General features: G+C 37.3%; 1 protein-coding gene across 1 annotated transcript in view; it reads right to left on the bottom strand.

Annotated features, from left to right (window-relative positions):
* LOC146005457 (uncharacterized) overlaps positions 1-17,256 on the bottom strand; it is a 70,293-nt gene extending 53,037 nt beyond the window's left edge. Inside the window, exons 1-2 of the mRNA XM_083144700.1 lie at positions 17,176-17,256; positions 907-5,975 (exon numbers count right to left, since the gene is read on the bottom strand). Of these exons, the coding sequence (XP_083000826.1) occupies positions 907-5,892 (4,986 nt within the window). The 5' untranslated portion in view covers positions 5,893-5,975; positions 17,176-17,256. The remainder of the gene's footprint in view (positions 1-906; positions 5,976-17,175) is intronic.
* Positions 17,257-19,596: the final 2,340 nt, after the last annotated feature.

The raw sequence follows: 19,596 nt of genomic DNA, 5'->3' as shown, positions 1-19,596 counted from the left end.
TGTGGTTGTACGTGTTTTAGCCATAATGTAACAACATGAACCTCGGATACTTCCGTTATCAGCACAAAAGTACCACAAGGCATCTGGACACAAACCTGTAGATATCAACCTTGCAATGAGATTTGCAAATATTTGACATGTAGCTGGGCGTAAACAGCCACATGTAAACTATAAGTCCAATAAAATTTATTGTTGTTGATATTTGACATGTAGGCTGAGACAAAATCCGATATTGACACTTCATTTTGAATACGTTTTTTACCATTTCTCATATTGTTGGTTCACTTCCCCCTTCCCCTGAGATGACTGCTGATCTTCTGGCTGGTAGGCTATGATGTTCGGTCTTCTGGATGTGTTTCTTGCTTCGTTTTACAGCTAATACTCAGGGTGGTAGTTTGTCATTTTTCACAAAATTTGTGTGTTCCTTGCAATCCTGCCGTGCGCTGTTTCGCTGCAGGAAATGACATCACAGATACGATAAAATGTTATGTTGGGTTGCCAGCATCCAGGTGGCAAAAGGTCTTTCTTGAACGGCTGTAGCGTCGAATCGACGCACCAACGAGAAAAATGTTACTGAGAAAAGTTGTTTGTTTTGATGTCCTCTATACGAATCTGTGGTCCGTGGGCGCCATTAAAATGACACCCTGTATATGCATATAATGGGAGAAGAATATTTATGCACAAATATTGGTCAATCTTTAGAACAAATTTTAATCATTGCAATTTTCAACTATTAGTATCGGTGGGAATCAGTAAGAGTATAGGCATCGGTTCAAAGTGGTATTTGCTCAGCCTTAAAAGGTGTGCAAACTTTTAAAGAAGAATATCAACATTCTTGTGCACATTACTTTGGATTACAACAGCACTTCAACCTACTACTTGACTTATCAAACCATGTCCACTCACCTGAAGTTTGCAGGCATGAACATCTAGAAGTTCTCTAATTTCACAAATGAGATCTTCATCAAAATGTACAGGATTCTCATCAGATGATATGCACTCATTCTGACAGCTTGGATCTATCACCTTTGTTGTTTCCTCTGAGTTTGTGGCTCCTGCAGTGTTGCCAAGGATCATCTGAACTCTTTCCACTAGTTTCCGTCTTGCAGTGGATAATGAAGAAAGCTTATTTTCATCAGTGTCGTGGTTTGACACACTTCTACTATCCACATTGTGCAGTAACAAATTTTCATTACTGCCACGTGATTTGCATAACCTTGCACTTCTTCTGTTTTCAAGTTGCACGGAAGTTTGATTTTCACATGCACTACTACCTCGACACTTATGAGTGTTATCACGTGTTTGCATTTCACCATGAATATCATAATTATTGGAACTTTTATTTGCAGATTGCTCTTCTGAAGTACCAGCTAGTGTTGACCTACCTTCACTATAATTAATACATTTCCTGTTTCTTAAGCTTCGTCTTACATCTGACATTGCACAAGGCTTGTTCCCATCAGGATCTTGGTTTGACACATTTCCCCTATGCAAAGAAGTAAATGGTGTAGTGTTACCATACCCATTCTGCACCACTAAATTTTCATTACTACTGCCAAGGGATTTCTGGTATAGCCTTGCACTATGTTTTCTTTGGCTTTCAGGTTCCAACGAAGGTGAAGCTTTATTTACACTTGCACTACTGCTGGCACAATTATTAGCGTTATCACATTCTTGTATTACACCAACAATATTATTATTGGTTGAAGTTTCATTTCCACACTTCTCTTCTGAAGTACAAGTTAGTGTTGAAGTATCATCACTATGCTTAAAACAAACTTTGTTCCTTACGCTTTGTCTTGGGTCTGACATCAAACAATGCTTGTTCTCATCACTGTCTTGGTTTGATACAAAATTTCCCCTATGGAAAGAAGTGCATGATGTATTGCCACCATCCACATTGTGCACAAACAATTTTTCATTTCTGCCAAGTGCTTTCTTGCGTAGCCTTGCACTACATCTTCTTGGGTTTTCATGTTCCAGTGAAGAAACAGCTTCATTTGTGCATGCACTGCTAGAAGGATAACTGGTACTGTTATCACATACTTGCATTACATTATCACTAGTGATAATTCTACTCTCACCATTATCTTCTGAAGTACCAATTAGTCTTGAGCTATCTTCATTATGGTTAAGTCCACGTTTCTTTGGTGAAATATCTTTAACAGTCTTTGTACTTTCCTCTGGCTCTGGAGGAACAAGATGACTAGTAGTATCAGTACTTTCTTCACCATCTTCAATGTGCTCGTCTTGTGATTGCTTAACAGTATTATGATTTTCTTGTCTTTCTTCAGACACCACGTTTTGTGTTCTATTACTATTAAGTCTATCCAGGGTTTCTTCGGTTGGATTACTCAACTTTCCTGTCATTTTCATACAGCCATCAGACTTATCGTTTCGAGGGGCAAACACTTGACTCTTCCAAGAACGGGTCATTCTACGCTCTTGTGTCACAGGAGAATTTCTTAATAGAGTATCAGGCTTGTCCTCAGCCTTTAAAATATCATTATTACTGATTGAGATTGAACTGTTTGTATCTCTTGTGACTGATGAGCTTTGGGTTTCATTCAAATCGCCCAGTCTGGATTCACATGAAGGTCTGACAAAATTTTTACGTTGCGATATCAGCATTGTGGTATTTTTGTCTGGAGAATGACTTGGGTTTGTTTTATCATGAGTGTGACACTGGTGAGAGCAGACAGTTGCTTCCGATCTCATGTCTGCATCAATAATATCTGTCAGCACATTAGCACAGCACAAGTAATCTTTTCGAGTATAACTATCCACATCAGAACATTTCGATGCTTCCTTACCGAACTTGTCCACTTTGGAAGGAGAAGCAAGAGAGTTGTCTTCCAAACTTGTAAAACTGTCTGATGAACGCTGCTTCATCTTCGTCAAAGATAAACTCAATCTTCTATGCTTCTGTCGTGACAGAGTATCTTTCTCTGATCTAGCATGGGGGATTTCTGGACCAGCAGTAATATCTGGCTCCACCTGAGCACAGCTGTTGGTTTTGGACACTGGAGTGTTCGATTTGCACGAAGATTCAAGTAGAGTTCTACTGTAGAAACCTATCAAATCTTGACTTTCTGAATCCTTTTGCTCTGTACCACTTCCCTCTTGAGTAGCTATGTTCACAGCCATGTTTTGTGTATTTTCAGCAGCACAACACTGAGATAAAGTCACAGGCTTTTCTTCAAAACTCTTTTCAGCATCACCAAACTCTTCTGGAAATTTTTCATCCACCATTCCATCTCTTGGAATATGATTCTTCTTATCAAGACACTGTGATGATTTTCTCCTGAATTTCTGCAATTTATCATGCACATTGTGAGAAGGCATCATCGATTTGTACAAATTATTATGGTTTTGATGTGATACAGTACTTTTATCAGACCCATCTGATGCTATAAGAAAGCAACCATCACTGCTTAGTCCAGAATTGGAAGTTTCTTCCATGCCTGAGGAAAGACGAGCATCACTTGAACTACCATACGTTGACTTGCATGAATCACTTGTGCTGCACAAACCTTCAAGATCTTGTGCTTTTGAGTCCTCCAACAGTGTACTTATATACTGGGTAGATAACTTCACAGGAAATTCCTTAGTAGTGTGACACTGAGAAACAGAAACTCTCTCTACAGACCTCATTTTGGCACATTTTGATGGCTTGCTACTCAGTTCATTAGATTTTGGTGAGGGTGGAATACTGACACATGAAGAATGGCTACCATGTATGTCACTTGTAGCTGGGAAGAACTGTTTCTTCCGAGGACGGGATAACTTATTAGGTATTTGTGGGGACATAATACTTTCATCTGACCCTGTACCACTACCATCTATATTCCCTGAACTAGTACGGGAGTCTGAATTCTCAACAATGCAGTCACTTTCACTTCCCATTGAATTGTTTGTAAGTTGTGTCGGTGAGGAAGCGCTGGTTTCATCCACATTACACACTAGTGACTCACATGAAGATTCACTTAGAGTTGTGCTGTATAAGCCATCCAAATCTTGACTTTGAGAGTTCTTTTGCATGTCACTATTTACTCCTTTATTGCAAGAGGCAACACTTATTTGCAGTAAAGGATCTTTGTCACCATTTGATCTTTCCAATTCATTACATACCTTGTTCCCTTTGGGAATCTTAAAATAACCTGAAATATCAGAGAGACTAATTGATGACCACTCTGTAGATGAGGATGATGACTCATTTGTCATTGTTCTATTTCCCTTCTTACGTTTCTTTCTCTTTTTGTTTCTATTCTTCTCATTACTTATGATGACTCCTGTTTTTTTAAGACTTGATTGTGACTCTGAATTCTTCCTTGATAATGTAGGAATGATGACACTGCCACTAGAATTGCTTGATGGCAACTTAAATCCATCACAACTAGCCATTGGTGAAAGTGAGTCTTTTCTGTTATGCTTGACTCTATCGGGAGAAAGAACATACCTTCCTCCAGAACTGTAATCTCTGGAAACGACACTGGAATCAGTTGTTGGATTTCCCTTTTTATGTTTCTTTATCTTCTTGCCTCTATTCTTCTTATTACTTATGATGACTCCTGAAAGAGAACTGTCACTACTTATGATGACTCCTGAAAGAGAACTGTCACTACTTATGATGACTCCTGAAAGAGAACTGTCACTACTTATGATGACTCCTGAAAGAGAACTGTCACTTTCTTGACTTTTAGGAGTTGAATGCAACTCTGAATTCTTCCTTGATAATGTAGGAATGATGACACTGCCACTAGAATTGCTTGATGGTGACTTAAATCCATCACAACTAGCCATTGGTGAAAGTGAGTCTTTTCTGTTATTCTCGAATCTATCGGGAGAAAGAACATACCTTCCTCCAGAACTGTAATCTCTGGAAACGACACTGGAATCAGTTGTTGAATTGCCCTTTCTATGTTTCTTTATCTTCTTGCCTCTATTCTTCTCATTACTTATGATGACTCCTGAAAGAGAACTGTCACTTCCTTGACTTTTAGGAGTTGAATGCAACTCTGAATTCTTCCTTGATATTGTATGAACAAAGCTGCCACTATAATTGCTTGAGACTGATGGTGACTTTAGTAGTGAATCAGAGAGAGATGATTCTCTGTTGCGCTCGAATCTATCGGGAGAAAGAACATACCTTCCTCCACAGCTGTAATCCATGGAAACAACACTGGAATCAGATGTTTTGGAACTCAACACTGCCGTATTCACCTCCCAGTTGTCCTCTGCTTCAGAACCGACACCATTCCTTCCAGAATCTGGCAATTCTGTTAACAAACTACCATCCACAGAACAGACATTATTCGCAAAAGTAGCTGCAGCAGTATTATCATCATCATTCATGCTAGTTTTCAGTTTCTTCTTCTTCTTTTTCTTTTTGATGTCACAAACTTCCTTTACACTCTCGCAGTATTTTCTCTTTTTACCAACTGACTGAAAATTATCATTTATATTAAACATGTTGCCCCCTTTATTGTCATCCTCTTTTTCCATTCCTCTTTCATTATCCAATTTAGGTTTCTTCTTTTTCTTTTTCCTCTTACACATGTTTGACATGTTTGTGTCCTGTTCCGGATTACCCCTGTCACTCTGTGATGATATGTCACCCTCAAAGTGCAGACCTAAATCTCTCTGAGAAGACAATCTGTTGTTCATACTTCCTTCAGTAGCATCTGCATGTTTGTTTTTATTAGTCCATTTGCACTGACTTGATCCATTATTTTGCTCATCCATTTTAACTTCCACATCTTCACTCTTCCCTTCTTTTGCAGTCTGGCATTTTTGTATAATTTCTCTCCAACCTGAAATTAAGAACTCGTTCTTTCTCTTTCTCTGTAATTTCTTATACAGATCATATACTTGGTTCCTCTCCATTGCCATGTATCACTCTTGTCAATAAACAAAGGATCTCTTGACAACATCAGGTTTCTCTTGCCACATCAATCGACAGTCCGTGAAAACAACTGTAAAGAAAAATGCAAGATATTAGAATCAACGTATTAACAGAAATGTTACAGGTGAAAATATTAGAGTGAAAGGGCACTAATAAAGAATACCTATGTCCAGGAAGGGACTCAAATCAAAGAATCTTTGTAACAAGATCGAAAGTCAACCTCTTAACATGCTCAGCCACTGAGTCAGGGTTTATAAACCGTCAGCTTCAATGTAGCCTGTCACGGTGCAAGAAACAGAAACTTATTTTGCTCTCCAACATCACGAGTATTTGGTCGATACCAATAAAGTACCGACATAAAATTTACCGATACCGATATTCTACTGATTAGATATAAAATTACAAATGGCCCTTGAAGAACCTGAAATGTTCATTAATCTCCTTAATAAATGTGTGTTTCGAGGTGACTGCAGTGCAAAAGAAGTTGATTTGATTTGCTTTATTTTACTTCGCTTCTTGTGCCACTTTTTGGCTAATTTGCGAAGATGGGAATGAGTTATGATATGATGATGAATGGACACTCACAAACATCCATGCCCATGACAGGAATCGAACCCGGGGCTCATTGCTTCGTAGCACAATGTGCTAACCACTCAACGATGGAGGCCGGCCTGCAAAAGAAGTTGAATATTTAGACATTTACTTTTATAGAAAGTATGGCATGGAGATTATCCATAAAAATTACAACAGAATGCAGAATTTTGCACTAAATTATAAGATATTTATAGACATATCAGACCAGTAATATAATTGGTAATCTTACCGATAAACCGATATGCCTATATCGATAGAGTACCGATTAATCGGTCCCATTCCTAGTTTATATATAATGCATGTTTTCATGGACAAGCCATATTTAAAAAAATAATTGTTTCGTTATGCTTTTCAAAAAATATGCGAGTTACTGAAACCATACCGGTATTGCATGTTTTGGCACTCACTTTACAAAGAGAGCTTGGGGAGAGGAATGGCAGGATGACACACGACAGCTGAGACTATGCCATTTTAGGATAATCTTGTTCAAATCATGACTCCACTATACCTCCCATTGCTAAGTAACGTTCACTTGGTGATGACTCAGCTCTTCATTCCCTGGCCTCGACGAAAGGAGGGCTGGGCCCCTTTATTTATTCCTCGCAATGAGGTGTCTGGGGGAATAAGGGAAGCAATTTTATTTATGGTAAGGATGGAACAGATTAATCGCTACTCTATCGGTATTGGCCGATATAAGCATATCAGCGTAATTTTACTGATCCAATGTATCTATAAATATCTTATAATTTAGTGTCATTTTGTTATAATTTTTATGCATATAAACATATAATCTTCATGCCTACATTTGTTAATAAAAAGTACCTGCCAATTTTCCAACATTTTGTCCTGTACATTTCAGAGGGTGTGAGGTCTTGTATGTATGGAAGAGTAGAGATGAAAAACAGCCAGATTTGCTTAATGGGTGGTTTTTCTCGTAAAAAGCGGATTGGGGAGGGGTGTGTGGAAATTTAGGCTCTTATGCCAATTGTAACTAATCTATTTCAGTTGCGAGTTTAAAGGTTCATGATGTCATATTTTGCAACTAGCTACAAAATTTTACACTATGTAGCAACAAAGAGACAGATATTGGCCATTGCTTTAAGTAACTAAATTAATTTTGCCTCGCATATGTATATGTGTGTGTGCATAGTGGTAATGCCACTGTCTTGTAATCAAAGGGGACTGGGAGGAGACATGTTGCATAGTGGTCTGGAATTCATTTTAAAACTGCACGTCCAGTACTGATTTTCCTATCTGAGGATCAAATGGACTTTGACGTTTTGTGCCTCTTAACAGAACGGAAAATATGAAATAAATCTTAATATCAAAGTATTAGATGGTTCAGGACAAAGTATGATATTCAGTAAACAACTCCCTCCACAGTTCATCGAGTTAAATCACACCAGCCGCCATATTTCTGGCTAATTTCCGGAAATACTGCATTGAAAAAAATGCAGGGTAAGCATTGTGCATGTAGTCTTTGCCAAAGTGATTCAAGATATGATTATTATGATCATACAAAGAAAGTGTATGTATAAAATATCACAATTTTTATCACTGAAAGAAGGCTGATCATACACTTTCCTTAATACCCATGAATTTGTGTGCAGTTTCTTTCTAAAGTGCACTGCGTTATGATATCATTAATTAAAAGCACACTATTCACAATACATAACTTATGCAGAAGTACACCTATTATGTTATGGCAATCAACACAGCTTCTGTCACATGAAACTTTTGTAGGTATTAAAACATGGATATCTCGCAAGGATCTTATATTTCAAAGGTTTTCTAATTTTATTGTAGGTCAAAAATGTCCAAATTACAATTTTCTTAAAAATCTTATTGCATGAATTATATTCCACACTGGCAAATATGGTTGCCATCACATCCCTGTTCAAAATGATGAAATATTGCATACCATGTTTTCTTTACCAAAAAAATCAAATTTTAATCTGTTTTAAGATAATTTGGTAAATTTCTCGTATCGGACAAACGGATTTCTTCAAATTTACAGGAGAAATTACTTACCGAATGCAGTTTCTTTAGACTTGTGGAAGTTCGGGGAAGTGTTTTCTTGCATCGTTCATTGAATTTTCCCGGTAAATCATCTATTTTTCGATATAAATGTGTGACCGATGCACGAAAGCTCTTGCATCCATTTACTTCCATGTGGATGTAACCTGTGTCTGATGACGTAATCCCGGTCAGTGTTTCCAAACACATGTTTTTGTAACTGAAGAAGGTACGTTTCCACAAATGGTTTGTGGGGCTATGTGTCAATGGTTCGTGGGGCTATGCGAGAATGGTGTGTGGGGCTACGCATATTTTTTTCGAAACCAATTTTTCACTATTGTAACCTATAGTGACCCTACCTAACCTAACCTTACCGGAAATGGTTCGTGGGGCTATGTATGAATGGTTCGTGGGGCTATGCATCAATGGTTTGTGGGGTTACATAGGTATTTTTGGGTGCAGTGGGTTGGAAATACTGCATGCCGAGTACAGTAGTGAAACTGTTACCGCCATTTTGCGTGTTACTGAAGGCAAAAAGAAATGAAGAAAACTTACTCGATATGTCGCAAATAGAGCTTATTTCCGTGAAATAAGCGAAATGCCACCTTCAGCAATGTTTCTCAATGCAGAATACGTAAGTACGGATATTCAAATTAAATGAACTAGCAAATTTCAGCCGTTTGTCCGATACGAGAAATTTACCGATAATTTATATTGATTTGGTAAAAAATGTAGATATATTGAAATGTACAAAAGGTTTTTATTAGAAAATGTACATTTCATGTAAATGGAGTAAGATACATATATTCAGGTATCTTCACAATTCCACAGAATATAATATAAAATCAGCTGTTCTTGGAATGTTATAACATGAGACATGAAATTGTATCTTATATCTAGTGATATATTTCTTGATTGGGTTACAAATTTATGAGATGTAACATCAATACTCATATTTAAATCTGCAAAATGTTTAAATCTTCATCTATAGCATTTATATAAAAAAAAGAACATCGATATTATTTTCTTGTGCTTCTTACTAAAGATCTGTGAGGTACTGGTAACATTGGAGACTGGCTTCATTGCGAAACATTGACGCTAGCCCCACGAACCATTGGCACGTGGTTAGGTTCGGCAAACATAGTAAAAAATGTGATGATGTGGTAGTATCAGGAATATATACAGGGTGTCGCAAAACTCTTTCAACAACGCTTGGGTGCTGGTAGATATCATAAAAACAAGTAACTTTTCCCTATAAAATTTACCTTGAAAGCGCTTAGTTTCTGCGCTATAAGCGCTTATAATCTATCCTGTACGTATGCAACCCAACACAGCAAATGCTTGCTCTGACATAACTACCAGGGGCACGTGGCAGGGTTGCCACTAGCTTTCCTCGTTAAGAGAGACGACTTGAAAACAACAACTTGGGAGTCTTGCCTGAGCAAAATCCAAAACATTAATGATACTTGTGATGTTGTAAGACGCATTGACAGTATTTATAAACTGACCAAGACAAATAATGGGCAGACTGAAATTCAAGATTGTTCATTCTAAAATATCTCCATAATTGATTGATTGATTTGGTTTATTTTAATTCGTATTTCTGCCATCTTTGGCTAATCGCGAAGATGAGGATGATATGATGAAATAACAAATAACACCAATGTTTAGACCAGAATTTAAACCCGAGATACCTGGCACCGTAGCGAGCTGTGCTAACCACATTACCACGGAGTGTTTCGTGTATCATGCGATATCAACAATTGCAAGGGACACGTGAGACATGGGAAATCCACGAACGAACAAATGTAAACAAGATGTATTTGCTGCCTTATCTCGAACACGCAGACTGTAATGTTATTACAATTTATTTATTAGAAAATCATTCCTATCTGTGTTATTGCTAATCGTGTTCGTCTCATAAGGAAATAATTGCAATCCTCTTTTAATTTAATGATTGATTGATTTGCTTTATTTTACTTCGCTTCTTGTGCCTCTTTTGGTAAATTTGCAAAGTTGGGGATGAGTGATGATATGATGAATTTGATGAATGGACACTCACAAACATCCATGCCCAGGCCAGGATTCGAACCCGGAATCCTTGGCGTCGTAGCACGATGTGCTAACCACTCCAGCACAGGGGGCGGCTCTGCGTGTTCGAAACGAGGCAGCAAACATATCATGTTTACATTTGTTCGTTCATGGATTTCCCATATCTCACATGTCCATTGCAATTGTTGATATCGCATGATACACGAAATACTCCAGGGTGATGTGGTTAGCACAGCTCGCTACTGCGCCAGGTATCTCGGGTTTAAATCCTAGTCTAGACATTAGTGTCATTTGTTATTTCATCATATCATCCTCATCTTCGCGATTAGCCAAAGGTGGCAGAAAAATGAATTAAAATAAATCAAATCAATCAATCAATTATGGAGATATTTTAGAATGAGCAATCTTGAATTTCATTGATTGATTGATTGATTTAGTTTATTTTACTTGGCTAATTTGCGAAGATGGGGATGAGTGATGAAATTGATGAATGGACATTCACAAACAACCAAGCCCGACCGGGATTCGAACCCGGGACCCTTCGCGTCGCAGCGCGATGTGCTAACCACTCGGCCACAGGGTCGGGCAATCTTAAATTTCAGTCTGCCCATTATTTGTCTTGGTCAGTTTATAAATACTGTCAATGGTTCTTACAACATCGCAAGTATCATTAATGTTTTGGATTTTGCTCAGGCAAGACTCCCAAGTTGTTGTTTTCAAGTCGTCTCTCTTAACAAGGAAAGCTAGTGGCAACCCTGCCATGCACCCCTGGTAGTTATGTCAGAGCAAGCATTTTCTGTGTTGGGTTGCATACATACAGCATAGATTTTAAGCGCTTATAGTGCAGAAACTAAGCGCTTTCGAGGTAAACTTTATAGGGAAAAGTTACTTGTTTTTATGATATCTACCAGCACCCAAGCATTGTTGAAAGAGTTTTGCAACACCCTGTATATTTGGTTGTGAGACACAAAAAATTTCACGAAAATCGACAGTTTCCATTCCGAAAACTAACGCCTTATTTTCGCTTGTTTTGCAATTTCTAGACGTTTCCGACAAATTTTAACTTCAGATTCGTGATTAGGAGGCCTCAATTAGTGAGTATGCCAAAATAAAGAAAATCGGAGAGGGGTCCGGTCATCTCAAGTCGTTCCAGGTTAGGCAAGCATAGTTAAAAAAAGGGGGGGTTGGAAACACTTACAGGCGGTTCAGTCATCAAAAGTATGGAGCACCCAGTTCACGTAGGAAAGCAATGGCAATTGTGCGTCGGTGAGACATTTCTCTTGCAAAATACATGATTTCCCGGTCAAATAGATTCCACGATGAAAGACAATACCTCGACACACGTTAGAAACCTTAGAGAAACTCATTTCCGTAAGTAGTTTCTTGTGTAAAAATGAAGAAATGTGTCTCCGATATAATGAAATGTTACCAACCTAACAAAAAAGGTATTTGATAGGGTGACCAGACATATTCTTTTAGAAGTTCATACACTCGATACTCTTTTCAATTTGCAAAAATTCCCAAATATACTCTTTTCCTTGCTATTTAATTTCATTCATTATTTTACGCGTAAAAATGCCTTAAAATCCACAGAACGGAAAACATCAAGATGTCAACAAACTGAAGTATTTACTCCTTGAGTCAAGAATTTCCTATGAACAATTTCAAGAGTAATTTTCATATTTCATCAACAAGCAAAACAATTTCAAATTCATTGGAATTTAATGATAATGATTAGACCTGAGCCGATACCACTTTGAACTGATACCTTTACCGATTCCCACCGATACTGATACTTGAAAATTGCAATAATTAAAATTTGTTCAAAATATTGATCAATATTGGTGTGTAAATATTCTCCTCCAATTATATGCATCAACATACCAAGAAAATTGCTTTAGAATATTCAAGAATTGCATTAGAATATTAAAATAGATATTATGTAGTCACAAAATATAGTTTTCGTGCAAAATTAGTGTAAAATAAAAAGGAAGTTTTAATTTTGCATAATTTCCAGGATAATTAGACTGTTAATAAGTCGCGCGGGATTTTTGCGGACCCCGTGAAAGACCAAAATGCCGGAAAGTATCGGCTGGCATCGGTAGCTGATTTCCAACCGAAACTTTCTGATACATCGGCATCGGTATCGGCTCAGCCCTAACAATGATACTTTTGAAACTTACTGTGCAATTTCAAAAGCCGATGAAAAACATCTTGAAGATTGGGGGGAAAGAAAAGAATCAATGATGTGTAAGTGGAGGTCAGTGTGCAAAGATTTAGTACAGGCTGGGTCAAATTTAAAAGTGATTGTGCCTCTTATAAAATTAAAATTCTTGTTTACTCTGCCTGGTACTAATGTTGGTTGTGAAAGACTCTTCAGTGTTACTAAAACTTATTGGTGAGAGGAAAAAAGTACACTCCTGGTGTCAACACTCGAACAAGTAATGAAAATGAAATTCAATGTGGACATGATCTGTGAAGAGTTTGGACTGGCAATCAGTAGCGTACGCAGGATTTTATCAGGGGGGGGGGGGTATTTCTAAAACTTTCTCCAAATTCACAATATCATTGTTTTATTATACTTTAATTGATTAATAATACTCATAATTAATTAATAATATTTATAATTTATTTATTTATTTATTTACTACTAATAATACCACTACGACTATTAAGTAGTAGAGATCTACATAAATATATTTATAAAAGTAATAGAATGAAATTACTTTCTAGTCATTTGATTTTTATCAAATCCTGGAAGCATTTTTTTGTTTCTTTGTTACGAAATAATTGTCTAGTCAATGAGGTGAGACATTTTAAGTGTGAAGAAAAACCATAAAAACAAGATAATATATTTTTAAAAAAATTAAATAATCAAAGTATGGAACTCATCCAAGGAAGCAAGGTGGTCTAGTCGATAGAGTGTCTGACACCCACGCGGGAGATCCGGCTTAGATTCCCGGAATTGGTTGGATTTTTTTCTGGGAGCTCCAGGGCTCACCCAGTCTCATATCAATGAATACCTGTGAGCAACCATTGAGGTTAAAGGCTGCCGGAGTGCCGGAGTGTGGTGCTGATCACATTACCACCAAAATGGCCGAGATCGAGAATGTGTGGGACCCCACCCATACATGTCCCTTCACGGCACGATTCTATTTGCAGGAGGAAATTTACATTACCTTTGCCTATGGAACTGACCCAGGATGATGATGAGGTGCGATGTAGAATACATGTTGCTAAATTCCACTGAGTCTATTCTTGCGTTCAAAAGTAAGTTACAGACATTCCAACACATTTATTACTTCTAAGTGATTTACAAAGCACTTTTTCAACATCATTTATATAGTAATGTGGATGTAGATGCACCATCCGAAATCAGTATAATACGTTCGTATCACAATAACGTCGACGAAGCAAGGAATTTTCACAATTCTCGAGAGAGTCACAGCGGGAATTCTTGCAAAAAAAATTTGCGCTTAGATTGATTTGACATATCGACGGATCCCAAACGACACTGCAATGATTTATGAGAAATGCGCCAATACCACCCTCAAAATCTACCATGCACATGCATGATAAGTCACATCTGGATTTTCTTGCTGTTCTTACCAACAAAACATTTTAAAATAGTTCAGCTCATTGTCGTTCGAATTCAGAAATTCCATGGGTGGACTGGTGACTGTGTTGCTGTCGGCCTAGCCTTTGTCTGCATTAGCCGCTTACAACGAACCAAGAATTTTCTTTAGTTAATTCCCATTGCTCACAGAAAAAAATACACGTTCATTGAACATTGTTGCAGCTGAGGTACAAAACAACTTTTTTCCTCTTTGGTAACACTTTACTATACCGGAGACGGATTTCTTCAAATTTACAGGAGAAAGTACTTACGCAAATCATTTTCTGTAGCGTTGTTGATGTTCGGGAATGTAGTTTTGATCTATTTTAATGCGGTTTTCTACGAAAATCTATTTCCGATGCACTATTGCGGCCACGATGTTGTCCGTATATGCTAAATTGAACGAAAGGAGTGCTAATGGAACCTAACCTAGTAGATATACCTCGTCCCCGTGATGGTTCGTGGGGCTATCGTGAATTTTTGGGCTAACGTCAATGGTTTTTGGGGCTACCCGTGGATGGTTTGTGGGAAATAAGGAACAACAGTAAGTACTCGTTAATGTAAGAAATATACATTATTTTCGTTAGAAATTCATTATTTCACCTAAGCAGAAGAGTATGTTAGCAATGTAAAAAATTGCAAAATAAATCATTGATAGGTGTCTCCGGTATAGTAAAGTAGTACCTCCTCTTTTAAATCATAATTGGCCTCATATTTTATTTTCAACAATTCGTGTTTATTTTCAAGCCAAGGCACTCACTCTTAAAGACGCGTGTGTTTGGAATGCTGTGCTTTTCTCTGTGCTGAATGGGAATAATAATTCAAATTATTATTAATAGTAGTAGTGGTATTGTTGCAGATCTTTATGATCAATTGGCCATTTTCATTTTTTTTTCCAAACTATTTTTTATAATATTTCAAAAGCTCAAGGGGGGGGGGGTTTAAACCCGGTAACTACTGCTGGCAATAAAGGACGATTTAAATCATCCCAGAAGTATGAACGATGGTGCCATTGGTGAGTAAGTATTTGTAATTAGCTAATTACATTAGACCCATAAGTAATTTGAATCTGTAGAGTGTAGATCTATTTTAGGGCTATAATACAAGCAATAACAAATAGCCACCCTTATTTTCATTTTCTTTTTATGTTTTGTGAATGCGCACCTTCAACCTATAGACTATACTGTGTTTGGTCAACAAATATCTGGTCACCCTATATTTGAGTAGAACTGTTAAGATTGAGGCATGAGCTTTTAAAAAAAAAAATTTGCCACGCTAAGGTCGTCTCGAAAGTTCAGAACCTCTGCACTAGTTCAGAATGACACGATCGGAACTTCAGCCATAAATAGAAATATAACCATATAAAAAAAATGTGTGTGGACAATGATTAGTTCGGGATTAAACAATCTGTACTTGGGCCATTACGTGATCAAGTTCTGTTATCCATCAGATAACATATCACTCGGTTACTACTAGAGTCGTTTTCACGTTCAGAAGACACAATGGGCTCTTATGGGCAATGCTTTTCTTATGGGAAATACGAGCGCGCTGTTGTCAAATTTCAGGATTTACAAATTTAGCTTAAGTAAAATCGGTACCTGCAGTTTTGCAGGAAATTTTGTAGAGAATACAATGGTGAACACAAAAAACTGTTAACTTGCTTACATAATTTTAGATAAATTAAAAACGCAAATTTTCTGTGAAAACACAATTTTTACATTGTTTTCATTCCTAACGTTGAAACATGCCGTAAAATTGAAGCTTTCATTATGAAAAAAATTGACACTGTTTTTTAATTGTCATAGGTGACGGTGGTACTCAGAATTTATCAATACTTTAAAGCATATTTGCATTAAAAAATATTCAAATAAAGTATGTGGAGATTTTTTATATTCGTGCAGTAGAAAATGTCGTCGCTGGCCATTTTTTGTTCTGTAATTCCAAGTAAAAACTTCCAGCGACAAAGTTGTGGAGAAAATAATGAAATTATTTTTTATAACCACTCAAAGGTTCCCAAAAAATATTACTTCCATGCATTTGGAGTTTCTTTTTAACCCGAACCGCGCGCGAAGTAAGGAGACGTTGTCTGGCCATCTTGAGCTGACCCACCGCAGCATTCCGGCTAATCACAACCAAGTTTTCCAGTTGTTATTTTATTTCCATTCAGTAAAAATATTAACTTCATGCAGTTTGTTATAATAGAATTGAAATTACTTAAATTTAATAATTGACAATTATTTCCAATGCTGCTGTTGTGAGCAACATTAGTGCTGTCGCAAATACACGTTGTTTTTGTTCACATTACTGTCGACATTAATACTGAAATGAAGATCACCTTTCAGTTTCCAAGGTACACATAAATTCATAGACACCATATTAACCTTTGAAAGGCTTTCCAACACGTGACAAAATATGGGGCTTCAAGATAGAAATATGACATGCCTTGCTTGAGTCATTCACGTCTTATCAGTTCACGTGGGCCATAACTCATTTGTTTGTTTGGGTTGCAACTTGAATCTAACCCATGTGCCAGGGTCCCCTTACTTGAGTGAGAGATCTGCTTTGGTCTGTTTAGACTTTTTCCCTCTCTCGAAAAACTGTTTTCAGTTGTGTGAGCGCTGAGTGATTTTTACTTTTTAAAGTGATTTCTGAAGTGTCATATTCGTGCATTACACTCGCGTGTGTAGTGATCGCAATGGATCATAGTAAAAAGGGTAACTGTAACGTTCACAGTATAATATTAATATTAATAATTACATATAATTATCATTATATATACAAAATATGTAACACCTTCATTGTGAAGGAAGGTCATCATTTCCCGGCGACATGAGCTAGCGCTGTATTGGCAACACTGTACGGTTTCTCCATAAGCGCCGTTGTGTCTTCTGAACGTGAAAACGACTCTAGATTACACGTAATGTCACTCACTGGTAGCACTATACAAAATCGGAATAGAACGATTTCTATGCCCGTAACGATTCTAAGGTACTTGCGCTAAATCCCGGTCCGTGACATAGCGCCGCATCGTTAAACAGAAAAGGCGATAATTTGTACCTTACCACCATTACGATCTTGTCGGCAAAGATAATGGTAAGCAAATTGTCCACACTATTTTCAGTATTTTTTTATTCTACATTCTGTGTTGTTTTAAAAAATGAAACTATGTTGGTTTTAAGCAGGCAATGTTCTCTGCTTATTGACGTCTTTATTTCAATTCATTGTCATAAAATTGTGTAATTCAGACCGAATGAAAATGATGATGGACAATTCGCTTACTGTTTCTTTCATGTACATGTCTCTTTGTCGGGAGCTCCGTCTAGTTCGCTGCACTTTTTGGCTCTCTTTGCACCGAAGCGTCTAGTTGGTTACATGGTACAGCACCGATTCGTCTAGTTCAGAATTCTTAGAAGAATTTTTGCAGAGTGAAATATCAAGCTGATTGTCCTGTACTCAGAACATTTTCTGGCATTGCTTTTCTTCTGCAGAGGTACCAAAACAGTCTCCGTGAAATCTGGTGGCCAATCCCCTTTCTCGTAGATTTCATTGCATAAGTGCAGTATTTCTCTATTTCCATCATCCCAGGCATTTGATAAGTTCAACAGGAATTTCATCCGTGCCCGTTGCTTTCCCATTCTTAATTTCTTTGAGTGCTTGCTCAAATTTTTCATTCAGGATATAATTAGTATCCTTTCTCATCATCATCATTTTATAAGAAAATCATTGCAAAACAAATCATATTTCCTTAATATATGACTTTTCTAATGTAAAAAAAATAGATTGATAAGGGAGAAAGGATGCTAGCACAGGAGGGAGGGAATGAAGCACTATGGTATTATGCATGCAAGTCAACCTGTTCAGACAAACCTCTGGCTTACATATCTTTTCATTCATAATAGCTACTAATGAACTTATTATACCATTTGCATGATGTAATTAATAAATACAATAATTTTCGTTAAAGGCAAATATTTATTTGTAACCAATAACGTAAATTTACCTTCTTTGCTTAATTTCCCCATTATCCATGGAATAACAATCGAAATTTTTTTCAGGTACTTCTCAGAGTACACTTTATGCTGCAAATATCATTTTTTCTAGGGGGGCCTCCCCCATGGCGCAGTGGTAGCGTCGTTGCCTTGAAATCAAGGGGTCCCAGGTTCGATACCCGGTGGAGGCACAAGTGGTTCGGATCCCACTTTAAACTGTAGGTCCAGTCCCGATTAGCCATAATGTGCATAAAGTGGAATTGAAACACCAACTCAACAACAACAACCAACCAGAGATATAGGGGCTGAATTTTTTTTAAAAAAATGCCAAAACTTTGGATGCATATAATTTATCTAAAAAAAATTTAGCTCTTATATTATATTACTTCCCTACTAAAAAAATCCTCAACTTTGATTTCTGTTCAAAATTGAATATTAATTTTGGCCATAAATTTCAGCCATTTTCATTAGAGATGGTGCAAAAATGCACAGAACGTAAAATAATGCTAGAAATGTACTGAAAACAATGTTGTTTACCACAGCTTTCTATCATTTTTCTTATCTGAGTTATCATAATTATCACAACTGTCTGCAAAGGCCAAAAATACCCGAAGTCATGAAACAAAGTCAAGTTTTAAAAAAATAATGCCTGCTTTGTACTACACCTGCATATGTGTTAAAACAGGACAAAATGTTGCAGAAAATTAATTGACGTGGGTGGAATGTTGGCATACATTTCCCATGTGTATCAAAATGTATTTTGCCGTAGTATTTTATTTCGCGATTGCCAAGCTTAACCATCCGCTTACCTAGTCGTCGAATCGACGGCCTGACTGGACATTCTGTACCATCCCATACCTAGTCGTCGAATCGACGGGTTCCCGATTTTCATCATGTAGTTCCTTTTTCATTCAATAGATGGCAGAGGTTGTATGATCTTTCAAATCTATGATGTGTATGTTTGTGCTGCTAAGTTTTTCATACCATTTCAAGCATGTTTTATTCAGTAATTTCTCATGTAAACAAACCTTCATTTGTTACGTCTTGCAAACATGTTGCATATGCCATTTATCAGGCTTTGCTCCACGCTCGTGAAGCACACTACACGCAAACTTTAATTCTCACAGATGCCCTCAGTGTATTATTTACGATCGCTCGTTGTGGTAAGGCAGCTTATCGTTTGCAACTCTTTCCCACCTTAATTTTACAGGAGTACTTTCACCTCCACCACAACGACCAACGAGTACAGTTCACTTATGTCAAAGCGCATAGCAATCTTAATCCTTATCAAGACCTAGTGGATATTTATGCCAAAACAGCTGTGGACGTTCCTTCCCCCTCTCCTATCCGACTTGCCTATACTGATCTTTTACCTCGGGTCAAAAAAAAATTCATTCCCAGTGGGAAAATTGGGCTCATGCCGC

This window comes from Lepisma saccharinum, chromosome 23, assembly GCF_977018435.1.
Source record: "Lepisma saccharinum chromosome 23, izLepSacc3.1, whole genome shotgun sequence".
Lineage (NCBI taxonomy): Eukaryota > Metazoa > Arthropoda > Insecta > Zygentoma > Lepismatidae > Lepisma > Lepisma saccharinum.
Note: the sequence above shows the minus strand (reverse complement) of the source record. Positions and strands in the feature narration are given on the sequence as shown.